We start from the raw sequence: 26,916 nt of genomic DNA, 5'->3' as shown, positions 1-26,916 counted from the left end.
GCCTTTGCATCTTTGACGTGCCATGCGTGTGTGCCCCACACCCTGACTCTCAGCAAAACAGAAGCAAGGCAGGACTGAGCGATGTTGGACGTGTTATTGTTGCAATCAGCGGGACAGTGAAACAAAAAACTGGGGAAGCCCGACAGCAGACATATTGATTCCGAAGGTAAAGCTCTTTTGTTTTCTTGTCTTTCATTGCGGTAAAGTGGGAAGAATAGCGGTGTAACGGGAGGGCGTAGCGGCGTATTGTGCGTATTCCAGTGTGCGCGTTTCGGTGTCTGCCAGCTCCGGCAGAGGTGGCTCCGATTAGACATTTTGGGCAGTGGCTGCGCATTTCTTAATGTGGGGGCATCATCCCGACCTGGAGAAATGACGCTGAACTTGGCGGTGCCAGTCAGGAATGATGGAGCCCCCGCTGCATCTATTCAACCAGGGGTTGGAATTATACCCCCCTTTATCTGTTTTGCCATGTGTGCAGCCACCGCACGCTGCTTCTCCATCCGTTCAGCAGAATGTGGTAGTCAGGATTGGCATTATTGCCCCCCCCCCAGGATGTTTCCACCTCCGCGTTTGATAATGAAATGCCGGTCATCCCATCCCCGCCGCTCCTGAAGCTGTGGCCAGGCCCCTGGCTTGTGTCCGACAGGAAGCACCTTCAGATGACTTGGAAATGAATGGATGAAAAGCCGGAGAAGTGCCCATCCTTTGAAATATTCATAATGTTGCTTTTTTTGGCAACTTGAACTCACTTGTAGTGTCATTACTAGTGCGAATTAGTCTCTCCTATATATGATGAAATTCCTCCAAACAGGTAACTGTGGACTTTCTTGGTGAGATTCTGGGGCTGTTTGCAGGTTCCTCTTCACTTCTGAGGAAGATGACCCCACTGCTGGTTGGGTTTTTTGTTACTGTAGCAACAAGGTTTCGGTTCATTTTTAAGGACCAGCTGCACAGCTCACCTACCCAGCAGCATTAATCAGTCAAATAAGAGAAAGGGGGGGGGGGGCTTTGTATTTTCTCCTCCAACCTCTGTGATCTACAGCAGCTTAGACCGGTGTTAATGGATCGTGGTGTCTCCATGGAAACTGAGGCTGTCAAATGATGATGATAAAGTAATGTTATTATTTGAAATGCCTTCTATTAATCTATTAAATTAAAACGGAGCACATGGCTGCAAGACAATGAGCTCATTACAAAATGCGTCCATTTCAAGGACTTTGCCATTTTATTAACTCACCATCTGCACATGTTCGCAGAGGTAGATGGAGATCTGCTGTGACTTTTACACTGATGTGTTATCCCACATTTTGAACAAGTAGAACAAGGTGATCTACAGCATGTTGCAACTGTAAATGATGCACATTCGTTACGCTTTAGACTTTGACTGACTGAGTTCCAACTTTTCTAAACATGCGTATTAAACATTTATGACATGTAGAAAGCAGATAGATTGCCAGGCATGTGGATGTCCTAACATACAGATATAATAAGTGCAGACAAACTCAGCAACTCTGAGCTGAGGGAAATTATAATGAAAAAGTTAACCTATATCTCATTTTGCTCGAGTCCCTCAAGGAAATGTGAAGGTCTCGGGGATCCCACTGTGGGACCTAATGTCCTACATTTCTCCCTTTCACATGATTTATCTTTGCAGGGTCCAGAACGCCGGTGTAACATGAAAAACCTTGAAGCGTCCTTATATTCAAGAACACAGAGAAAGTTTACAAAAGCACGTGGTAGACGTACTGCAGGATGTAAAAAAAAAAAAAAGACTAGAAAATAAAAAAGAAGGATGTCAAATGTCAAACTAAGCCTTTCAATTCATATGTAAAAAATATATATTAATTATTTGTTCATCAGTTTCACATTTGATAGAAAATAAGACTGAGAAAATATAAAAAGTATATGGTTAACTTAAAGGTAATAGTGATTTACACTAAATAAACAATGTATTAAATTTCAAGACCTGTAACCATAAAACCAACCAACGCTCTATTGTGACGTCACGTTTAAGCGGACCAATCAAATTGCTTTTATGAAGTTTTACCGCGAGAATGGCAGCAGGAGTGGGTGTGTTTTTGCGATAGATAATAGGAAATGGTTTCTTAGGTAAACATGTGAATTAATTTAGTTTAACTCCAGCTTAATGGTGAATGTTTCGAGTCCACGTTTGTGATTCCTGCCCAGCGGAGGAACAGCGCGCTCTGTTGTGGGGCGGAGCATTAGCTGTTAGCCTGTAGCTGTAGCTAACATGCTAGCACCGGCTAGTCTCGGGTAACAATAACCGGCCGTGGACTCACATGCCGGCCTCGGTGTTTCTCCTCTGCTCGGCTAGCTAACAACAACAGCACGTCTCCTGTTCTCGGCTTGACCTCATGGATCCCGGTGGAAGTGAACTGGACTCCAGTCTGCCTCAGCCAGAGAACCCGTGTCTGATAGTGGAGGACTCTCAGCCGGACAGCGTTGCTCTGGAGGACGACCCGGAGAGCAGCTACCGAGCCCTGCTGGCCCGCCGCCTGTCCAGCCTGCAGCCCACCGCCCGCAGCCCGGTGCTGGTAAGCTGGAAGCTGCTCCACACATGTACAAATTCCTGCAAAGTATATCAGAAAAATATATTTTTTTTGCTCTATTTTAAGATGGATGCACTCACAGCAGGCAGTCCTGCTTTATGTTCATACTTTATGGTGGTCTGTTCTGTTATGAAGCGTGAACATACAAACAGGTACATTTTCACATTCCCAAATGTAGAAATCATACTTATTCCAGACACAAGACCTAACCTGGCTGGCTATTCAGACCACCTTGCTTTGAGGTGCACAGTTCTCCCTCTAGATGGTCAGATTCTGTAGCTGGAGTTGAATCTTGGATGTTTACACCTGGTATTACATGTATCCTATCTGATCCGTTTACACCTGGTATTACACCTATCCTATCTGATCGTTTGCACCTCTTAGCCCGATTCTTTTATTGGAAGCCCAAGAACAAGCTGGAGAAATCTTAAGTTAAACAAAGTATTTATTCGTGGTCACATGTGAAGTTTAGCCGTGCTGAACTCAGAGAGACAGAGCCCTCGCAGGGCCTCCATCAGAGAGAGCCCCGATATCCGGACACATTTCATATTTATGTCCACCTTTATCTCACAGAGGTTGTACTTACACTCGACAAAGTATAATTAGACATTTGCTAGTGCAGTGTTTCCCAACCCTGGTCCTCAAGGCACACTGCCCTGCATGTTTTCCATGTTTCCCTGCTCCAGCACACCTGATTCAAATGAATGGGTCGTCCTCAGCCTTCTGGAGAGCTTTAAGACCTTACCCAATTATTTGAAACAGATGTGCTGGAGCAGTAGCCTGGGAATTCCCATGCTGCTTTGCGCTCGATTTCATTCTCACTGCAAAGTCAGCCTGGAAACCACCGCCCTTATTTTTGCCAGAGTTTGGGAACCAATCACACAACGGGGGGCGGCAGCAAGACGATGACGACGTCTATGCGCTACACCGAAGCTTGTAGAGTGTTAATCCAACATGACAGCGGACACAACGTTACCGTTCAATGCAGCCTTAGAAAGTGTTTCGGAGTAGATTCACCCTAGGGTCATTTGAACCGTGACATCCAGCCAAGTAGCCCACCCTAAGTTTTTCCGATATTGGCTGAACATCAGCTGAGTTACTGAGTTATCCCGAATAGCTTAGTACAAGCGCTAACGGACCCTGGCAGTATCTCCAAAATGACCACACTAGAATCACCTGTCATGACACCAAACTTCTACAGTAGTACAAATATGGTCTGTACTCACAAAACGATGCATTTGGAAGTTTGTACATAGTCCAGGAGTTTATTATTATCAACACAAGCCTGATAGCTTTTCTGCTGCTAAAGCTGCGTCGACGTCACTTCTGGGAGCTTCAAAGTGAGATGAGGGTTGATCTGCTACTGTAGACAACAAAGCAAGGCTGCTCAATTTCTCCATTGATAAAATAAATTCACAACTCTACAACATAAAAATTCATGTAGAATATAGCATATAGGCCTACTTTGTTGTCAATTTAAGTAGCTTAGAGCGCAAGTTTACTTTTATTTTCCATTTTTTTCTTCTTCCTCGTCGAATTTCTGTCGTCATCTGGTATAAGTGATACAATTGGCTATGAATCGCGCGCAAAGCAGCATGGGAAGAACCTGACGCCATTTGATAGACATTCGTAGCGCCCAATAAACGGCTCTAGGCATTCGTAAACCACGCCTCAAATACGAGAAAATGCACACCTAGTTCCCAGACCACCATCTCATCGAGATGTGGACGCGTCAGCCAGGCTACTGGAGCAGGGAAACATGGAAAACATGCAGGGCAGTGTGCCTTGAGGACCAGAGTTGGGAAACACTGTGCTAGTGATATGAGCAGGCCATCCACCGTCTTTGTCATGTTCTTTGGATGTGATAAACGATGTGTGTGTGTGAGTGTTGCTTCAGGCGTGTATCTACTGTACCAGACCTATCTGACATACATTTCGTTTGTATGAGCAGAGTGTAAACGTACAGACTAGGAACATAGATTATTTAGTGAACTACAGAATATGAATACATAAAGTTTAAGAATAAAGCCAATTTATAACACACCTTAACACCTCTAAACTCAGGTGTAAACTGTCATGAACGGTTTACACATTCAGATCCAGTCTATAACTCATGCGGCCACATGAAGAGTGTAAACGCTAATGTGGGTCACTGATGACCTTCTGATGACCTGATGCGCCTCCACACAAGCAGCAGGGTTTCTGATGGAACTTTTTCTCGCTCTTCTATTGTCTGAGGAACAAATTACTTTGGTGCAAAGCAAAGTCCAAACACAAACAAATCGTCAGTCACAGGAAAAGCTACCCAACGTTTTGCCACTTTCTCACTGCTTTCCATTCAGAGGAAGTTCTGCTTTTAGTGCACGTTCTACAACGAACAAGCATGCACGGGTGCAGAAGTGGAATGCAGCCCTCATTAATACAAGTGAGCTTAATGCCGCATGCTGCAGTATTTGTTTGTATTGCATTTAGCATGTTTTCATGACATCACGCAGTTCCAGTTCACACTCGGCTGTTTGGGAATCGCACTACATGGCTGATCCGTGGCATACACTCAACTCATCTGACTGATCTCTGTAAAGCATTTTCAGCTGTCAGACAAATCTTTCTCTCGTCCTTGATGTTCAGATATGATACAAATAGCTCCCGGTGATTCAGTCTGTTTTTCTTACCTGGTTGTCGAAGAGCAGTGCCAGTCTTTTTCCACCCCCCTCCCCTCAAGTGTGTGAAAGGAGGCATCAACGAGGCGTGGGCGTTCCCGACAGCCTTTCATCCAGTTCTGCTTCATTTCTTGAGCAGATTGTTGTTTCTTCACCAGGTTTTACCCCCTGATCCAGATCTTTTGTGCTCTCTTTGGTGGTAGCTCCCTTATTCACCGGCTCCTTGAAAATATCATGGGCCGGCTCGTCTTTGCCTCGCACATAGTCTTAACATCGGGCCACAGTTTCCTTCAGATCTTGGCCATTTTTGTCTGTGAAAATCTGGCTTATCATCTTTTCATGTGACCTGGTCTTTACCTGGTTGGAACAAACCTGTAAATCAGTCGGGCCGAATCGACACAAGTCATCTCAAACATTGGTAGACTTATTAGTCATGTCCTGATTACTGTCCACCACAGCTGACTGGATGTGATGTAGGCTGCATGCCAATGTTCTAATTGAGTGGGGTGGTGACATTTGATCTCATGTGTAAGCTGTCTGCATCAACCAAGATGAGTCTTAAAGGGATAGTTTGCCTCTTTTGACATGAAGCTGTATGACATCCCATATCAGCAACATCATTTCTGAACATCTTCTTACCCCCTGCTGCGTCCTGTGAGCAGAGTTCCAGCCTCGTTTTGGTGTTGATGAAGGTAGTCCCGGCTAGTTGGCTGGGGTTTAAAAAATAAAGCGTTTTGCTTCTCAAAACAATATGCGTTCAACAGAGTAATACATTTGCATCACAAAATGGTTCTCCAGGAAAAAGTCAGACCTCACAATCGCTTGGCACTATTTTCTCTCCCTTCGTATCACTACCTGCTGTGTAGACCGTGCAGACCGAGCAGCAAACACCGTAACAGGCGCGGCTGTCGGCAGGCGGCAGCAGGCAGTGATACGAAGGGAGAGAAAATAGCGCCAAGCGATTATGAGGTCTGACTTTTTCTGGAGAACCATTTTGTGATGCAAATGTATTACTCTTTTGAACGCATATTGTTCTGAGAAGCAAAACGCTTTATTTTTTAAACCCCAGCCAACTAGCCGGACTACTTTCGTCAACGCTAAAACGAGGCTGGAACTCTGCTCACAGGACGCAGCAGGGGGTAAGAAGATGTTCATAAATGATGTTGCTAATATGGGATGTCATACAGCTTCATGTCAAAAGAGGCGAACTATCCCTTTAACACCAGGTGTAAACAGCCTCTGACACGCTGTGAAAAGATATTTTCAAAACTCTGATTCAGCCTTCGTTTCATTCTGAATTCCTGAAACACGTTCTGTTTCTTTCACCAGGAACTCATATCCTCCCCGTTAGGAAGCCGCTGCTCTCAGACTGACAGCCCACCAGAGAGCAACAGCCAGGCAGAAGCCGGTCAGTGCTTTTTTTTTTTTTTTTCTAACAGCGTTTGCTGACACCATCGTCCTCCTACGTTTGAAAAATCAACAGAGTTGCTGTTTCCTTCTTCTCGTAGACATCGTTACAGCAGCCAGTCCCAGTTCGCCACTGCAGGAGGAGAGTCAAGTTCTAAACATCTGCCCCCCGCCGAGCAAGAAAAAGTACGTATGGAGCTCCCGCTTTCCCACTCTGGCAACACTTTGGGGGTCAGGCAGTGATGCGATGTTTTCATTTTGCTGTTCAGGTGTTTGCCAGAAGCCTCTGAGATGGATTCTGGAGCTGACTCTACAACCAACTGCGTCCAGTCTGAGGGTGTGATTCTGCTCAGTGTTGAACGCTGTCATTTGGTTTTATTATGCGTAATAATGTCTGTGTGTCTGTGTGTGTGTGTCTCAGGGGGTTCTTCCCAGTTTGGTTTTCTTGAACTCTCTCAGAGTCAGGATCTTCGGGCTGAAGACGACATCGTCCCACAATCAGACAGCGAGAGGCACCGAAAATCAGGTCTCTTCTTATTCCTTCCTTCCTGTGTTCGATCTTTAATGTGTAGCCTCACCTGAACTGGTCCTGAAAGAATTACCTCTAATGTTTAAACTAGGGCTGGGCGAGTTAACTCGTTATTATCGCGTAAACTCATTAATTATATAAAGCCGATAAATATTTTAACGCGCATTAATGCAGGTTTTTAAAAAATATATATATAATTTTTGGGGGCTTTTGTGCCTTTAATGGATAAGAAAGTTCAGAGAGACAGGAAGCCGGGGGCAGAGAGAGGGGGAACAACACGCAGCACAGGGCCGTCCGATGTGGGACTCGAACCGGGGCCAGCTGCAGCGAGGACTGTAGCCTCTGTACATGGGGCGCCTGCTCCACCCACTACGCCGCAGACCACCCCTGTTTTATTATTTATTTTATTTTGTAAAAGTCTGTTGCTTACAGGCTTTTATTTTGTAAAAGTCTGTTGCTGTCTGCTGTGGAACGGGAAAAGAAAGTAATCGGCGGATCCACCAAACATGGAGAAGGGTACGGAACTTTTACTCGGCCATTTTCATTTTAAAGTTCTTCCAGACGGCGGAGTCGACAGAACCAAAGTCATCTGTAAACACTGCCAAGTTGAATTGTCTTCTCAGCGTAGTAGTTCCAGTCTAAAATATCACTTAAAGGCAAAACACACAACTGATAGCAGCAAGTCATTCAAGGAAACAGACAGTGGAGCGAGGCTTCTACATAAAAACTACAGAAAGATGCTGATGTTAAAAGTGTGTTTGCACAACAAATGTTATGGCACTTTCATTCATATGGCAGCACATTTAAAACAAAACTAAATGCTAAAAGCTATACACTACTTTTGGATTCATTTTGGGATTTTGCGTACAAATGCGATTAATTGTGATTAATCAGGGAAATCATGTGACTAATTAGATAAATAATTTTAATCGTTGCCCAGCCCTAGTTTAAATGTCAGCTCTAAGTCTGACTGCCAGAAATGGGTTCCTAATCGCTTTGTGTAACAGTGTAAAATCACCTGGCTGAGAAATCAAACGATTTGAGGAATCAGCTTCTTCCTTGTTCCAGCAGGGCAGAACATCGGCTCCAGGACGGAGAGTCACGACAACAAAGCCGTGAGGTACGCCTCGGCGCCATTTTTTATTTATTTTGAATTCCAAGTGAACTGGAGATGCTTATTTCAGTCTGATACTTTCCTTTTGCTCTGCAGGTCGGAGGTGAGCTCCAGCAGCTCCGCAGAGTCTCAGGGCCAGTCGGGTCGGCAGCTGAGCGTCCAGGCTCTGCTGCACTCTCAGAACCTCCAGGCCTCAGGGGAGCAGGACCAGCAGGACTGTGAGATCCTGTCCTCACAGCAAGACCTGTTCGACACCGATAAGACCGGTACATCTTTTCATGCATATCCATATGTTTTTCCACTCATTTCTGATGGTTTGGACGACAAATTCATTCCAACACCGACATTCTTTCTGCTAGTGAACGTCATCTTCTTCTGGGTTGTTGCGTTCTACACTTTTTGGTTCTGTGCTTCTCTTTTTGAGAGACAAAGAGGTAACATCAGGGATAAGAACGAGACAAACTGTTTATTTCCTGCGTATCTTTGATACCATCAAACTGAACTGAAGGGTCAAAGTCGAATAGACAAACACGAGCCATTATTAAATCGGCTGTTTCTTTATTCCTGCTGGTATAAGAATTTACAAAAACATGGCGGACTTTCCAAAAATGCTCACTCAGCTGTCATCGCTGACCAGTATTAATAATTTGAGTAGAAAAAAGTAGATCTGTGCAACTTAGTATTGATAATGTTCGACAAAGCGGAGATAGGAGCTGGATTACATCATAGTTACATAAGCCTCATTCCCACTGTAGGAACCTTTTACAGTTCCTATAACCTTTTCAGGAACGGGGCGTTTTTTCCCTCATTCGCACATACAGGAACTCTGGACCACGGCCCTCAGATCCTGGAACCATTTCAGCTCCTTCTCCTCAGCTGGGTCTGTTCTGGTTTCCATAGGAACACATCTGACGGAGGTGTTTGGTGGTCGGTAGCTCCGCCCCTTGTCATGTTGTCAGGCTGAAATGTTTCCTCATACGACACGGACACAACCTGCGCGTGTTTAATAAGTTAAACCTCCACGTGGTCTCCTTTGTCTGCGGCGCTCTGCTCTCCTTCCTTCATGAAACCAAGAAGATGACCATGAACACGGTGGCCTCCCCGCTCTCCATGTTAGCTTCTTGGTGCTGTTTTTTTTCTTCTCTCCTTACTTTTACCAGGTTTTGTTTTTTGTTTTGTTTTGTTGTTGAATGTGGCGCTAAAGTAACACGTCGCTGTCGCAGACCTACCAGGGTCTGGACTCATGTGGGAATGCAGACTGAAACAGTTCCCCTGGGGAAGGGCGGCTATCAGAACAGAATTCGAGGAGGACCGTTCTTAGAACTCCTCTGTCCGAATGCGGCTTTTGTTACATCTTCAGCTCTGCATTCCTTCACTGTGTTTGTAAAAATCCATCCATCCATTTTCTGTTTGATCCAACCGTCGGGTCGCTGGAGCCTTTCCCAACGGTCATCGCACGCTCGCACTCACTCCTCGGGACAATTTAAGGCTGATTTATGGTCGCCTACAGAGACTCTCCCGGAGACGCTCTCCTATCTATCCATCGAGGAGACGGAGACTCGCGTAGACCGCAAGGGTTGTGATTGGTCGGAATCATTTCTGGAATCACTTTTCTCTTTAGCTCCTTCCTCTCAGAACAACAACACCGCCATTTCTGAAAGAGTTTACTGTGTGCCAGTCAACATTTGGGCAAAATTATTTGCATTTTAACATCAACAAGCTCCAACTCCAACAACAGTCTTTCTCTCTCGGTCGCCATCGTTCACTGTGAGGAGTGGAACGGAGCCGGAAGGTGAACAACCAATCAACCACTTTCACCATAGACGACGCCAGATTGGGTCGTCTAACGTAGCGACGCCTACTGATCGGGAGGTGAACTGCCCTGCGTATTCGACATCTCGGCGGAGAACTTTGAAAGGTTTAACAGCTTCTGCGTGACCACGGAGTCGGATTGACGGATAGCGACGGAGAAGCATACCGAGGCCTTTAGAGTCACCAATGAACCTAACAGGCATGCTTTTGGACGGTGGGAGGAAGCCGGAGGACCCGGAGAGAACATACAAAGTCCACACAGAAAGGCCCCCGGGGTGGGAATCGAACCTGGAACCCTCTCGCTGTGAGGCGGCGGTGCCACCGCGTGGCCCCTCTAAACCAGGGGTGGCAAACCGATCCGTGAAAGGGCCGGTGTGGCTGCAGGGTTGGAATCAGTTTGACACCCCTGCTCTAAACAAATCAACAGTTTAAGATCCTCAGTTTCAGACTGAAAACTCACGAACATACTTTGGGGCTTCGTGACAAAGCTGAGAACGTTTTGTTTGGTCCTTCTTGGGAGCATTTGGGTTTTACATGGCAGCACGATTTGTTGCTGAAGATCTTCAAAGTGCTTTACGGAGACATTAAAACAGTAGAAATAAAAAGCATGATTTACATTTTAAACAAAAAAGAAAGAAATAAGAACAATAGATCAAATCAGGAGTTAAAATGTGATTAAGTTTTGAAACTCCAGCTTCAGATTTGGAACTTAATTCAAACGCAGCTGAAAACAGGTGTGTCTTCAGCCTGGACTTAAACACACTGAGTGTTTCAGCTGATCTGAGGCTTTCTGGGAGTTTGTTCCAGACATGTGGAGCATAGAAGCTGAATGCAGCTTCTCCATGTCTGGTTCTTACTTTGGGAACTGATGGATAGAGTTTAAATTTCTGATGCTGCTCTATAAAGCTCTGAATGGTCCAGGACCAGAACACATCAGTGACCTCCTGACCCAGTATGAACCTTCCAGACCCCTCAGCTCATCTGGATCCGGTCTTCTATCAGTTGTCTAACTGGCTTCTTAGGTAGACCTGTAAAGATGCTGTTACAGTAGTCAAGCCGACTGAAGATGAATGCATGGACTAGTTTTTCCAGGTGCTGCTGACACAGCAGATCCTTTAACCTTGATATATTCTTAATATGGCATGCAATGACAGTGAAGCCTGTCCTGTTAAATGAGGTGCATGTTTCTGTCCGTGTTCTCAGGCGCCGCAGTCGACAGCACCGTATCTGAGCCGGAGCAGCAGGGTCACCCCACCTCCACACCGGCCCGCACCCTTCGACTGCTGCATCTGTCGGGGCAGGGAACACTGGTCCAGGAGAGTTTGTCACAGTAAGCCGCACCTTTCTCTGGCTCCGTTTTCAGTTTTCCAGGGGCTTCAAACTGATCTGTGAAAGGGCCGGTGTGGCTGCAGGTTTCAATCAACTGAACTGTCTGCACTGAAGCTCTTAAAGGGATAGTTCGCCTCTTTTGACATGAAGCTGTATGACATCCTATATTAGCAACATCATTTATGAACATCTTCTTACCCCCTGCTGCGTCCTGTGAGCAGAGTTCCAGCCTCGTTTTGGCGTTGATGAAGGTAGTCCGGCTAGTTGGCTGGGGTTTAAAAAATAAAGCGTTTTACTTCTCAAAACAATATGCGTTCAACAGAGTAATACATTTGCATCACAAAATCGTTCTCCAGGAAAAAGTCAGACCTCACAATCGCTTGGCCCTATTTTCTCTCCCTTCGTATCACTGGCTGCTGTGATATGAGTGATGCAGCAGAACGTGTTGTTCACATCTCAGAAGAAGCAGTTCAGTTCACATGGATTAAAATTTGTCTCATTGAGTATCTCATTACACTCGATATAAGACACAACTGCCTAACAAGTACCATTTCAGCCAGATATAGGGACTTGTTTTAATACAATACATCTGGAATATCTTGTTAAGTGAAAAAGTCTTGAAAACATCTTGTTTTGAGTCATATTTCACATGAAACAGAAGAGGTTTTTAAGCTAATTTCAAGATCACTTTTAAGTCAAAAGTCCTAAATATCACATCTTATTTCAAGAAATCTTGACAAACCGATTTTCACTAGTTCCATTGGATTTTTTTTGCTTATTTCAAGCAAAAAGTGTCTCTTAACGTCTGTACGAAGGGAGAGAAAATCGGGCCAAGCGATTGTGAGGTCTGACTTTTTCCTGGAGAACGATTTTGTGATGCAAATGTATTACTGTTTTGAACGCATATTGTTTTCAGAAGCAAAACGCTTTATTTTTTAAACCCCAGCCAACTAGCCGGACTACCTTCATCAACACCAAAACGAGGCTGGAACTCTGCTCACAGGACGCAGCAGGGGGGAAGAAGATGTTCATACATGATGCTGCTGATATGGGATGTCATACAGCTTCATGTCAAAAGAAGCGAACTATCCCTTTAAGCAGTTCAGTTGATTGAATGAAACAAGTCAGCTGTGCTGAAAAACCTGCAGCGGCACCCTTTTCACACTGGAAAAAATGCCCCTCCAAAATAAGTAAGAAAAACAAATGCAAATAAAAGACGTTTTTGCTTGAAATAAGCAAAAAAATCTGCCAATGGAACTAGTGAAAATCGGCTTGTCAAGATTTCTTGAAATAAAATGTGATATTTAGGACTTTTGAGATAAAAGTGATCTTGAAATGAGCTAAAAAACCTCTTCAAATGTAAAAAAAAAAAAAAAGCTTGTTTCATATGAAATCTGACTCAAAACAATTTGTTTTCAAGACTTTTTCATTTAACAAGATATTCCAGATGTATTGTCTTCCAACAAGTCCCTATATCTGGCTGAAATAGAGCTTGTTAGGCAGTTGTGTCTTATATTAAGTGTAATGAGATATTTTGACTAGAAATGAGACAAATATACTTGGTAAGACTTTGATTTTTTTCCAGTGCACGGATCAGTTTCAGACCCCTGTTCTAACCACACACAAAAAGAGAGAATAACAGGAAACTTGGCTTTATTTTCCAGGAGCTCGGTCGACTACGTCGCCCCCACCCCAGACACTCCTTTAATAGTTCCCAGCTCACCAACTGAACCAGAAAGCGAACACAGTAAGCAACTCGACCCGCTTCAGTTACTGAATTTAAATGCAGAAAAGCATTTAAAAAAAGGCTGAAATGAATGTCTTCTCTCAGGTGCTGATGAACCGATGGACACGTCGCTGCCCCCGGATGACCGAGCCGCGGGGAAGGAGGAGCCGATGGAAACGGAGGCCGCCTCTAAGCCACGCCCATCTGCCTCCACGCCCGTGTCCCAGAATTCCCCCGGTTTTGCGTTGGAGCGAACCCTCTCTGTTCCTTCCCAGCCAGAGTTCTCTCATGTACGTTTGACACTTTCTTCTTTATTTAAGCACTCTCTGAATCTGAATCAGCTTTATTGGCCAGGTTTGACTAAACAAACAAGGAATTAGACTCCAGTACAACTTCACTCGCAAAGTACAACACTCAACAATAACATAACAGAATAAAACTTAGAAATGCAGAACAGTAAGAATGGAATTGAGTATGGGTGGTAAATAGGGATGTGTATGAGAATAATAAATACAGTGTGTACATTTGCAATAAATAGACACTATGGGTGGGAATGCAATTAGCTTCTTATTTAAAGGTGTTGATGATGAGTCCAAATGCTCAGAAAAACGTGTTTGAATGAGTTTTAATGCGCTTAAATACAACCGATCGGAGGCAGAAAGAGTCTTGAACGCTGCTGCTGTGTTTTCAGTGTGCACGACCAGCTGATTTCAGCTAATATTCATAGACTGAACGGCAATCTGTGTTATTTACCAGCTTTTGATGCGAACTGGACTAATTGTTCCGATTTTCAAGCCGAGTCTGCCTTTTTTCTCAGGTTCTGCTTGAATTTGTCCAAAGAAAAAAGGCTGAACTGTTTCGTCCCAGCTCCTTACGCACTAATTTGTTTTCTAAATTGTCTTCCCATTTGTCTAGGTACCAAACTTATTGCACTTACTCTAGCACTAGTTATACTCTAAGCTGTTTGGTTTTGGAAGGAAATGGCCTGAAATTCTTTTGCCTACCGATGTGGAACACACTTATTGTAAGTCGCTTTGGATAAAAGCGTCTGCAGAATGACCGTAATGTGATGTATCCAAATCAAATCAAATTTATTTGTAGCACATTTCATGTACAAACAATTCAAAGTGCTTTACATAAAATAAAAGCATTGCAGCAGGGAGTGTAAGAAGCATTAAATACATAAAAGAATATAAAGAGAGACAAATAAAATCATTTAAATGAATTTAAAAACAGTCCAGATAAGTTCAAAGATATCGTGCATAGACACATGAGAACAGAAGTGTTTTTAACCTGGATTTAAAAATGTCTCCATTTGGTGAAAGTTTAATCTCCACTGGCAGTTTGTTCCACTTGTTTGCAGCATAACAGCTAAATGCTGCTTCTCCATGTTTAGTCTGGACTCTGGACTGGACCAGCTGACCTGAGTCCTTGGATCTCAGAGCTCTGCTGGCTTTATATTCTCTGAACAGATCACAGATGGATTTTGGCCCTAAACCGTTCTGGGATTTGTAAACTTTTAAAATCTATTCAGTGACTGACTGGATGATGATGTAATGAACTACTTATTTTCTTTGGGTTTGCTTCTGTAAGTTTCTGCCTGAGTCAGAGACATTATTTCAGGCTCTGAGATCCATTTGTTTCCCTCTTCCTCAGGATGTGTTTGTCCCGACGCAGAGCCAGGAGGTGGCACAGCGGCCGGAGAAGAAGCAGCCTTCTGAAACGCAGTCTCAGCGTCCGGAGTCGGCGCCGCTCGCCTCGCCTTTGCCGCTCTCTGTGAACGCAGAGGACGCAGAGAAGAAGACCCCCGAACAGACCGAGGAAGACAGCCAGGCCACGCAGATCGAAGACCTGGAGGAGCCGCCCGGCGTCGACACCAGCGACTCTGCGACGCCACGTCCGGATCGGAAGAGCGAGGACGCCGCCGTCCCCTCAGAGTCGCCGGCTGCCGCCAGCTCCGAGGCTTCCGCCTCTGCTGAATCAGGCGAACGTGCCACGACCGCTCTGAATGTACAAAATGTGAATGTGAGTGAGGGCAGAGAGGTGGGCTCAGCTGGCGTGGTGTCCTGCTCTCAGCCGAAGCTCGACTCGTCCGATGTGACTGTTAACAGCTGCGTGCAGGAAACTCCGTCCGACGCCACGCCGTGCAGCTTGCCTTCGCAGTCGATGATCTCTCAGACGTCTGCTGTGGACGTGGGGAAGAGTTCTTTAGACGTGATAGGAGAGGCTGCAAAGAGTCGGCCGGCGGGTAAAACTGGAGTGGCTGGAAACAGCCAGACGGATGAGCGTGGTGACCCGGAGGAGGAGGAGGAGGTAGGGATGGAGGAGGAGGAGGAGAGCACAGGAGCCGCCTCAGGAATAGCTCTGGCCCTGTCCCAGAGCCAGCTGCTGTCCCCTGAACCCATGGAGGAGGACAGCGAGGACCAGGAAGAGGACGGCGTCATCGTTGTAACGGACAGCGACAGAGACTCTCAGGTCACCGTGAAGGATGTGAAGCAGCAGTCCAGAACCAGCAGCTCCCAGCCGGTCGGAGGCAACGTGTCCGTCTCCACCAACGGCCACGGATCCCAAACCCTGGACAAGGAGGTGCACGCAGCTCCGGATCGGCCGTCCCAGCCTGAGAGGGGACGGCGAGAACCGGAGGGCCTCAAAGACAGGAGCCTGAGCGACAGCTCGGGAGGTAAGCAGCGTGAGATCCGACCTAAAGACCTCGCTGAGCCGTAATCAGCCTGGTGAAACATTTTATCACTTATTCTGAACACCAGCTGCTTTACACTCAGAATACATTCTGCTTCAGGGAGGATAGAAGGTGTCCAAGCTCGATAGTTACCACTTCAGCAAGGCTTCCGATTTTTACTCGACAGCCTTAAAGGGATAGTTCGCCTCTCTTGACATGAAGCTGTATGACATCCCATATCAGCAACATCATTTATGAACATGTTCTTACCCCCTGCTGCGTCCTGTGAGCCGAGTTCCAGCCTCGTTTTGGTGTTGACGAAGGTAGTCCGGCTAGTTGGCTGGGGTTTAAAAAAATAAAGCGTTTTGCTTCTCAAAACAATATGCGTTCAAAAGAGTAATACATTTGCATCACAAAATCGTTCTCCAGGAAAAAGTCAGACCTCACAATCGCTTGCCTCTATTTTCTCTCCCTTCGTACAGACGTTAAGAGACACTTTTTGCTTGAAATAAGCAAAAAAAATCTGCCAATGGAACTAGTGAAAATCGGCTTGTAAAGATTTCTTGAAATAAGATGTGATATTTAGGACTTTTGAGTTAAAAGTGATCTTGAAATTAGCTTAAAAAACCTCTTCAAATGAAAAAAAAAGCTTGTTTCATGTGAAATATGACCCAAAACAACTTTTCTCAAACTCAAACTTTTTCACTTAAATAGACATTCAAAATGTATTGTATTAAAACAAGTCCCTATATCTGGCTGAAATTGTATTTGTTAGGCAGTTGTGTCTTATATTAAGTGTAATGAGATACTCAATGAGACAAATTTTAATCCATGTGAACTGAACTGCTTCTTCTGAGATGTGAACAACACGTTCTGCTGCATCACTCATATCACAGCAGGCAGTGATACGAAGGGAGAGAAAATAGGGCCAAGCGATTGTGAGGTCTGACTTTTTCCTGGAGAACGATTTTGTGATGAAAATGTATTACTCTGTTGAACGCATATTGTTTTGAGAAGCAAAATGCTTTATTTTTTAAACCCCAGCCAACTAGCCGGACTACCTTCATCAACACCAAAACGAGGCTGGAACTCTGCTCACAGGACGCAGCAGGGGGTAAGAAGATGTTCAGAAATGATGTTGCTGATATTGGATGTCATACAGCTTTGTGTCAAATGAGGCGAACTATCCCTTTAAGGCAGAGACTCTGCTGTTTACTCCTTTTTGTTGTTTATTTGTGTCATTTTATCTTCTTTTGTCTCGTTTTAACTGTAAGTTTTATTCTGGACTTTGGTCGACGTTTTAAAATGTTGCAAAACCAATTCAGACACAAAAAACTGAACCAAAATGGCATCACAACACAACAATTTGGACTTGGAATTGAACGGTTTTGTGAATCATTGCTCTGACCGTGTCGGTCGGTGTTTGTTTGCCTTGAACAGCTGATGACAGACACCACAGATTCTCTTCCACCCTCACCTCCCCACCTCTCTGATCTTCATCGCCTTGGTGAACATTTCCTCTAATGTCCTCAGTGTTGTTGACTCCGAACAGAACCGCCACCCGTTGAGCGTTGCCACGTAAACAACAAAGGCAGACTATGAGGAAGAAGTGTGTCGGGTAGTAAGACATCCTGAGTCTCTTATATCTATACAGCCAATGTTACAAGTAGGGCTGGACGAGTTAATTATCGTTATTATCGAGTTAACTCGTCAATTATTAAATGCCGATAAATATTTTATCGCTCATTAATGCAGTTTTCTTTTTTTATAAATTTTTTTTTGGGGCTTGTGTGCCTTTAATGGATAGGAAAGTTCAGAGAGACAGGAAGCAGGGGGCAGAGAGAGGGGGAACAACACGCAGCACAGGGCCGTCCGATGCGGGACTCAAACCTGGTTTTTATTTTGGCTTTTATTTTGTAAAAGTCTGTTGCTCACAGGCTTTTATTTTGTAAAAGTCTGTTGCTGTCTGCTGTGGAACAGGAAAAGAAAGTAATCGGCGGATCCACCAAACATGGAGAAGGGTACGGAACTTTTACTCGGCCATTTTCATTTTAAAGTTCCTCCAGACGACGGAGTCGACAGAACCAAAGTCATCTGTAAACACTGCCAAGTTGAATTGTCTTCTCAGCGTAGTAGTTCCAGTCTAAAATATCACTTAAAGGCAAAACACACAACTGATAGCAGCAAGTCATTCAAGGAAACAGACAGTGGAGCGAGGCTTCTACATAAAAACTACAGAAAGATGCTGATGTTAAAAGTGTGTTTGCACAACAAATGTTATGGCACTTTCATTCATATGGCAGCACATTTAAAATAAAACTAAATGCTAAAAGCTATACGCTACTTTTGGATTCATTTTGGGATTTTGCGAAGAAATGCGATTAATCGTGATTAATCAGGGAAATCATGTGATTAATTAGATTAAAACTTTGCCCAGCCCTACTTACAGGTCAAAGCAGTCGGGCTTCCATTGACAGCCTGAATCTGGGTGGGAAAACAAAACTAAAACATTTTTTTTCTCTTTTTGAAATACTTCACTCGTCTTTCAGGTGAATCGTTCTAATGAGAAATTTAAGAGGACAAACTTTGTTTTTCTGCTTAAACATGGGAAAACGTACAGCTTAGAAGCCTCGTCCAGCTGTAGTACTACTCTGACCTAGTGGTACTACTACTCTGACCTAGTGGTACTACTACTCTGACCTAGTGGTACTACTACTCTAACCTAGTGGTACTACTACTCTGACCTAGTAGTACTACTACTCTCACCTAGTGGTACTACTACTCTGACCTAGTGGTACTACTACTCTGACCTAGTAGTACTACTACTCTAACCTAGTGGTACTACTACTCTGACCTAGTAGTACTACTACTCTAACCTAGTAGTACTACTACTCTGACCTAGTGGTACTACTACTCTGACCTTGTAGTACTACTACTCTGACCTAGTGGTACTACTACTCTGACCTAGTGGTACTACTACTCTGACCTAGTGGTATTACTACTCTAACCTAGTGGTACTACTACTCTGACCTAGTGGTACTACTACTCTGACCTAGTGGTACTACTACTCTAACCTAGTGGTACTACTACTCTGACCTAGTGGTACTACTACTCTGACCTAGTGGTGGTACTACTCTGACCTAGTGGTACTACTACTCTGACCTAGTGGTACTACTACTCTGACCTAGTGGTGGTACTACTCTGACCTAGTGGTGGTACTACTCTGACCTAGTGGTACTACTACTCTGACCTAGTGGTACTACTACTCTGACCTAGTGGTGGTACTACTCTGACCTAGTGGTACTACTACTCTGACCTAATAGTACTACTACTCTAACCTAGTGGTACTACTACTCTAACCTAGTGGTACTACTACTCTGACCTAGTGGTACTACTACTCTGACCTAGTGGTACTACTACTCTGACCTAGTGGTACTACTACTCTGACCTAATAGTACTACTACTCTAACCTAGTGGTACTACTACTCTAACCTAGTGGTACTACTACTCTGACCTAGTGGTACTACTACTCTGACCTAGTAGTACTACTACTCTAACCTAGTGGTACTACTACTCTGACCTAGTGGTACTACTACTCTGACCTAGTGGTATTACTACTCTAACCTAGTGGTACTACTACTCTAACCTAGTGGTACTACTACTCTGACCTAGTGGTACTACTACTCTGACTTAGTGGTACTACTACTCTGACCTAGTGGTACTACTACTCTGACCTAGTAGTACTACTACTCTAACCTAGTGGTACTACTACTCTAAGTACTACAGCTGGCTGAGAAGTAGCTGCACATGTGAAGATTCTTGAGTTTATCTGATTTCTGCTGGAACAGCATCTTCTGACACCAGTTCTGTGTTTCTGGCAGAAATTTCCTTCCACTTCACGCTTCCCAAAGAAGGGGAGTTGATCGGTCCCGCCGTCGGCGCCTCGCCGCCGCTGATAAACCAGCTGAAGCAGACGCTCAGACACAGCACGCCCATCGGTCGGTTCCTCCCCCGTTAAAAACCGTGACGAGCGCGACGCGACCTGCTGCTGAGCCTCTTCTTCTCTCGTCCCGCAGAGATCACCTCCTTCTCCCAGAAGTCGGACGCGGCGGGCGACGTCTCCGCGGACGTGGCGATGGCCACCAGCGACATCGCGTCGGGGGAAAACGAGGACGCGGGCGACGGGAAGCTGAGCCTGCGGATGAAGCTGGTGACCCCCGTGGAGGAGGGCAGCTCGGAGCGCTTCAGCCTGCAGAGTGAGGGCGCGTTGGGCTGCTCTTTGTTGCTCGAGTCGTGTTCGTCCTCCGAAGAGTGACGAGATAATCGCCACGGAGATGATATGCGCGCTCTAATTACCTTCTCACTGTTTCGCTTGTTTCTCAGAGCCAGCGCTATCGGAGGGGGATGCATCCGTTGTCAAGGTTACTGCTGTTTCCATGACTGTAACCAGGTAACCTTAACTTCTCTCTTTTGCTCAATCCATCAAACGCGAGCTGCTGTCTTACCATGAATGACTAAAAAATGGGTTTAAACACTCTTCTAATCTCAGAATTGCCAACTTAAAGGTGCTGTTATGTCACCGGATGTTCTAATTTACAAGCGTTTTGTTTTTTTATGGTTCTAAAGAAAAGGTTTAGATGCTTTTAAGTTAAAAATAACTCTGATGCAGCACCTGGTGTCTCATCTAGCTGCTCATTCTTTCTTTTGCTTATTGAGCCAAACTAGCCACTGTGGAGGCATAATGCAGATTATGGGGATTTCCTTATGGGAAGTAGGCAAAGCCTGGATTAAAAAAAAAAAAATGGGTAGCATTTGTGTTCTGTACGAGGAAAAAAAGAGTTAAGGCCGGAAGAAAGCAACATGACAACATTAAACGGAGGTGAAAACTTAATTGAGCCTTTTTTAAACGGTGTAATACATTTAACTTCCTCAGAAATTACATCATCCGAAACACATCAAACGCTCAAAATTTAGATGAGATGTTTACAGTGTAGGTATTGGAGCATTTACAGAGGCTTCTGTCTCAGACACTTCATGGCTGGGGGGAGGAAGCCTCCTTGATTTTGCTCCGTCCTCTGTTCAAACATGATTTCAGATGGATGTCCTTAAAGGGATAGTTCGCCTCTTTTGACATGAAGCTGTATGACATCCTATATCAGCAACATCATTTATGAACATCTTCTTACCCCCTGCTGCGTCCTGTGAGCCGAGTTCCAGCCTCGTTTTGGTGTTGATGAAGGTAGTCCGGCTAGTTGGCTGGGGTTTAAAAAATAAAGCGTTTTGCTTCTCAGAACAATATGCGTTCAAAAGAGTAATATATTTGCATCACAAAATGGTTCTCCAGGAAAAAGTCAGAGCTCACAATCGCTTATTTTGGCAGTATTTTCTCTTCCTCCGTACAGACGTTACAAGTCTGTACAAGAGTTAAGGCTGATTTATGGTTGCCTACGGAGAGCCTCTCCGGGAGGATGTTGCGTGCGTCGGCCAAAATTCCTATCTATTGCAAGACCGCAAGGGTTGTGATTGGTCGGCTAACAACATAAATTCCAGAATCACTTTTCCGGTTTAGCTCCTTCCTCTCAGAACAACAACACCGCCATTTCTGAAAGAGTATACTGTGTGCCGGTCAACATTTGGTCAAAATTATTTGCATTTCAACATCAACAAGCTCCAACTCCAACAACAGTCTTTCTCTGTCGGTCGCCATCGTTCACTGTGAGGAGTGGAACGGAGCCGGAAGGTGAACCATCAATCAACCACTTTCACCATAGACGTCGCCAGATTGGGTCGTTTAACGTAGCGCCGCCTACTGATCGGGAGGTGAACTGCCTTTCGTATCAGACATCCCAACGGAGAACTTCGAAAGGACGGAGAAGCATACTGAGGCTTTAATACATTTGCATCACAAAATCGTTCTCCAGGAAAAAGTCAGACCTCACAATCTCTTGGCCCTATTTTCTCTCCCTTCGTATCACTGCCTGCTGCCGCCTGCCGACAGCCGCGCCTGTTACGGTGTTTGTTGCTCGGTCTGCACTTCGGTCTGCATGGTCTACACAGCAGGCAGTGATACGAAGGGAGAGAAAATGGTGCCAAGAGATTGTGAGGTCTGACTTTTTCCTGGAGAACCATTTTGTGATGCAAATGCATTACTCTGTTGAACTGTCAGGACTGGGTGGGATGGTAGGACACGGATGCGGACTCCAGAAGTGAGAAAAGCAAGCTTGGTTTATTTTACAAACAAAGTTAAACAAAAAGCGCAGTTGAGCCGGATAACAAGACCATGCTGTGGAATAATTACATGAATATTATTGAAGAACACAACAAAACAAAAGACTTGGCATGAAGGACACTTAACTTTATTGTGTCGTCATTGTCGTATCAACAATGACAAACAGGTGACGTGAGTGAAACTAATGAGCAAACAGAAACTGTGGGGAAGACGATGGTAAACTAAATACAAGACATAAAACAACCTAAAACATAAAACTAAAAACATGGGGAAAATCCCATGGGCGTGACATGAACGCAAAACGCTTTATTTTTTAAACCCCAGCCAACTAGCCGGACTACCTTCATCAACACCAAAACTCGGCTGGAACTCTGCTCACAGGACGCAGCAGGGGGTAAGAAGATGTTCAGAAATGATGTTGCTAATATGGGATGTCATACAGCTTCATGTCAAAAGAGGCGAACTATCCCTTTAGTCAGGGGAGCTGGGTGCTTGTGATGTGTTTTCACTCCCCGCTGAAGGGCTCTGTTCCTAAAACACATTCTGGAGCTCTGATTAAATACCGCGATGATCCCTGGAGAAAGCTCATCTGTCGTGCTCTTTTGAGGAAAACGGAAGAAGAAGGTGGAGCAGAAACTTATCAGTTCGGGTTTTTCTCTGTTAATAGAGGCGTTGTGTTACTGAGCGATCGGCCGACGCTTTGCTGTCAGACATTCTGCCTTCGAGCGCCGTGTCGCCTGCAAACCTGCGGTTGGTGTCACTGTCCTGTGCACCTGTGGGTGAAAATAAAATGGAGGATGGGGCTAAAATCAAGAAAGTCGACATTTCTCTCAGCACATGTCGCATCCGGAGCCATATTTTTACATTTTTGCTTTATTTTTAGCATGTCCTTTCATGGCAGCGTCCAGGTTCGCTGACAGTGGAAACCATAGTGGCTTCATATAAAAAAGATGATTACAAACAACAGAAATTTTGATTTAAGGCTTCAAGGTTCCAAATATTCATTCAAAGACTTTGTTTTTATTTCTTTTAGAGTAACTGAATCACATTTTTGGCGTTTTATCACCTCTTCAGTCAGTATTCTGTGATGTGGTCAGCCTGACCGGTGCTGGTGTTTGCCGTTGCAGCCCCTCTGTGTTCACTCGGGTCAGGCAGGTGCACCGACAGCAGGAGGAGGCGGAGGAGGACAACCAGCCTGAGAACGACGCTGCTCTGATCAGGTGAGACTGAAGCTGGATTTCCAGCCGGCCCGTGACGTCAGAATGGCGTTTCAGGCCTGGCGCTTTGCCTTGAAAAGACGGCGCAGCGCGTTGTCGTGCACCGGTCGATTTGTGTAACTCGGCTGCGACGAAAACGACGAACCGGATGGACCGATGTGAGACCGGCTCAGTCAGGAGGTGCGTTTGTACAGGCAGCTGTACGAAACTGCAGTGAAACAGCACAGGGAGCACGTAAACTCCCAAAACTGGTGGACAGAGATGGGCAGAACTTTGGGGAAAGAGGGAGAGTTCTGTAAGAATGTGTGGAAGAAGCTACGGGACAGATACGTGAAGGCAAAGAAGAGGGCAGAGACTCTGTTGATGCCGGGGGCTTCAGGCCTTCACCTCTATTGGCTGAATTGTCTTGGCTCACGAACTTCGTGAAACACAGAAACACACGAAGCATTTCATCTCCCAGATACTGCAGCAGCATCATTGATGACAGGGTTCCTGCTCTTCATTGTTTTCTTCTCCACTTTCGTGGTTGTAGAGTAGCGGTAACCTTCACGTAGCAGCGCCACCTCTGTGACGGAGAAAATTGCAACTACTGGCGCATCGACTCGCGCCACGAAATCGTGACGTCATCAACAATACATTACATTACATTACAGTCATTCTGCAGACGCTTTTATCCAAAGCGACTTACAATAAGTGTGTTCCACATCGGTAGGCAAAAGAACTTCAGGTCACAAGAAATCACAAGTGCATTTCCTTCCAAAACCAAACAGCTAAGAGCATAACTAGTGCAGAGTAAGTGCGGTAAGTTAGGTACTGAGACAAATGGGAAGACAATTTAGAAAAAAACACAATTTAGGAAATAAATAAGTGCGTAAGAAGTTAGGACAAAACAGGTGATGTCCTAAGAGAGCGGATCTGGGTAGTGTTTCCTGAAGAGATTGCCAAACATGGGCAGCAACTTAGCTTCCTGACATCAGTCGGGAGATCGTTCCACCATCGGGGAAAAACCGTGACCGTGTGGATGGTGCGCAGGGACCGCTGAGTGAGGGGGCGGCCGGCCGCCTGGAGGCCGCAGAGCGAAGCGGTCGGGCGGGGGTGTAGGGCTCGGCCACAGCCTGGAGGTATGAAGCAGCTGCTCCTTCCACTGCCCTGTAGGCCAGCACCAGAGTCTGAAACTGGATGCTGCAGCTACAGGGAGCCAGTGTAGAGAGCGGAGAAGACACGGTTACAGTGGGGGTGGGGGGGGGTGCGTGTGAAGTCATCAGGTTGTCGAATTGTGTTTTTTTTCCATTTGAATTGGTCCCACTTTTTCTGAAACGAGCTGTTTCTTGTGTTGTGTGACTACATAACAGGTGTAAAATCACCGGGGACCCAACATGCATCATGCGGTCTCAGCGGTGTTGGCCCACTTTTTTTATTCTTTTTAACACACTCGTCCCATCACTTGGAAAAACTGTGACTTTCCGACCTTTTGCTTCTAATCTACCGATAATCAGGATGTTTCTGACCTGCACGGGTTTAGCTTCTCTTCCAGCGCGTCTTCAGGTCGTCCTCTTTCTGTCTGAGCTGTTAGGGATGGTTGCATTTGTTCGACCTGCGGCAGCATGAACAGCTTCTCCGTGTTTTAATGCATTACAGTAGACAGAAATAGGCCTTCTTGGGTACCGCTGGGTGAGTGAGACCTACTTTTGGAGGTGAATGCTCATGCTCGTACCTCGTGCACGTTCTCCTGGGACGTGAGTAGTGGTGACGTGGTCATTTCACTCAATGACCTCTGCAGTTTCCCGTCTTTTAGCTTCTTTTATGTTTAAATAAATAGTTTAAATAAAAAGTTATGGATGTTTACCAGAATAAAAGTTTGACCAATAATGGCACAGCTAACGTTTAGCCTGAGAGTGTGACCAGTTAAAGAGCAGTTCAGCGTCAGTTTGGTATTGCCACACCATGCTTTACATTCTGCTGTGAAAGGATTGAGGATCGAAGCCAGAGACGTTTGCAAACTGTCCTCATAACTGGAAGGTAGGGCTGGACAATACGGGAAATATCGATATTGATATATATCGGGCCCATAACTGTTAGCATCCACTTGAACCTCTTATTTTCCACTCTGCTTATTGGCATCAGGTCTTTAACAACACAATAAGCTGCATGTGTAACATCACGGTGTCTCTCAGATGTTGTGTCACACGGCGCTGGATAAAGCAGACTCTGTGGTCTGAGGCGCTGTTATCGGGGGAAGATTAGCACCTGTTCCGGGCTGCGTTGGTAAAAGTTTGCATTCTCCGTGCTTCAGGTGATGAAACAGATTAGCGGTATTCCCCATCTTTGTCTGAACGTGCTCGACATTATTCGCAGTGCACGCTACTCTGGTTCGTGTCGGACTTAAAAAAACCCAAAATGCCTCCACACCACCGAACTTTGCGGGCCCTTCTGATCAACGATGTCATCAACGATGTGATCCGTTTCTTCAGAGGGAGCACTCGTTTTCTTTCTTTATACGGCTGCAGCAGCACAAAGGCAAGGCAATTTTATTTGTAGAGCACAATTCAAAATGCTTTGCAGCTACATAAAATCACAAGAAGGCAATAAAATCATTAAAAAAACTACATAAAAATAATCATTAATTAATTAAATTAGATTTCAGGTGTCATATGCACAGCTAAACAGAACTGTTTTCAGCCTGGATTTAAACATTGTCAGAGCTGAGGCCTGTCTCACATCTTCTGGAAGACTGTTCCAGATGTTAGGAGCATCAAACTGAAACGCAGCCTCAGCCTGTTTAGTCCTGACTCTGGGCCCCAGCAGGAGACCCCTCCCTGGGGCAGGAGACCCCTCCCTGGGGCAGGAGACCCCTCCCTGGGGCAGGAGACCCCTCCCTGAGGCAGCAGACCCCTCCCTGAGGGTCCCGGAGCCCGAGTTGGTTCATATGGCTCTAACATGTCAGAGATGCACTTTGGTGCTGACCATGAAGAGACTTGAACTGTTTTAAAGTCTATTCTCTGAGCGACAGGAAGCCAGAGCAGAGACCTGAGCACTGGACTAATATGGTCGTATTTCCTGGTTCTAGTCAGGACTCGAGCAGCAGCGTTCTGGATGTACTGCAGCTGTCTTACAGCCCGTTTAGAGCCCAGTGAGCAGGCCGTTACAGCAGTCTAACCTGCTGGAGACAAACGCATGGATCAGTCTCTCTAAGTCTGCTTTAGACACTATTCCTTTGATTCTGGCAAAGTTTTTAGATGGTAAAAAGCTGCTGATGTTACAGATTTAATGTGGCTGTTAAAGTTCAGGTCTGAGTCCAATATTATCCCGAGATTTCTAACCTGATCATTACAAACAAACAAACGCGCCACGACCAGCTGCTGGCATGGCTCTATTCCAGCCACGTGATTGGCTCAGCGCGGCTCTCGTTGTCATTGGCTGTTGTCTGTCAAAAGATGGACGAATGCAATCTATGGAAAAGTATATAAAATCAAATCAAATTTATTTGTATAGCACATTTCATGTACAAAACAATTCAAAGTGCTTTACATAAAATAAAAGCATTGCAGCAGGGAGTGGAAGAAGCATTAAAAATACATAAAAGAACATAAAGAGAAACAAATAAAATAATTTAAATGAATTTAAAAACAAGCAACAGTCCAGATAA

At 45.1% G+C, this 26,916-nt stretch overlaps 1 protein-coding gene across 5 annotated transcripts in view; it reads left to right on the top strand.

Annotated features, from left to right (window-relative positions):
• Positions 1–26,916, top strand: part of tp53bp1 (tumor protein p53 binding protein, 1) — a 49,689-nt gene continuing 22,773 nt past the window's right edge. For 2 of the 5 annotated variants that reach the window (XM_075466947.1, XM_075466944.1), the window contains exons 1-16: positions 1–166; positions 2,336–2,555; positions 6,560–6,638; positions 6,739–6,823; positions 6,907–6,974; positions 7,059–7,163; positions 8,235–8,286; positions 8,377–8,546; positions 11,296–11,422; positions 13,086–13,168; positions 13,253–13,437; positions 14,804–15,827; positions 19,706–19,822; positions 19,901–20,080; positions 20,208–20,274; positions 23,181–23,273. In XM_075466947.1, the coding sequence (XP_075323062.1) occupies positions 2,376–2,555; positions 6,560–6,638; positions 6,739–6,823; positions 6,907–6,974; positions 7,059–7,163; positions 8,235–8,286; positions 8,377–8,546; positions 11,296–11,422; positions 13,086–13,168; positions 13,253–13,437; positions 14,804–15,827; positions 19,706–19,822; positions 19,901–20,080; positions 20,208–20,274; positions 23,181–23,273 (2,615 nt within the window). In that variant the 5' untranslated portion in view covers positions 1–166; positions 2,336–2,375. The remainder of the gene's footprint in view (positions 167–2,335; positions 2,556–6,559; positions 6,639–6,738; positions 6,824–6,906; positions 6,975–7,058; positions 7,164–8,234; positions 8,287–8,376; positions 8,547–11,295; positions 11,423–13,085; positions 13,169–13,252; positions 13,438–14,803; positions 15,828–19,705; positions 19,823–19,900; positions 20,081–20,207; positions 20,275–23,180; positions 23,274–26,916) is intronic. The other 3 variants (XM_075466946.1, XM_075466949.1, XM_075466948.1) reach the window with 3 other exon arrangements.

This window comes from Odontesthes bonariensis, chromosome 1 (genome assembly GCF_027942865.1).
Source record: "Odontesthes bonariensis isolate fOdoBon6 chromosome 1, fOdoBon6.hap1, whole genome shotgun sequence".
In the NCBI taxonomy this organism is placed as follows: Eukaryota; Metazoa; Chordata; class Actinopteri; order Atheriniformes; family Atherinopsidae; genus Odontesthes; species Odontesthes bonariensis.
This window is presented reverse-complemented; position numbering and strand designations above follow the sequence as displayed.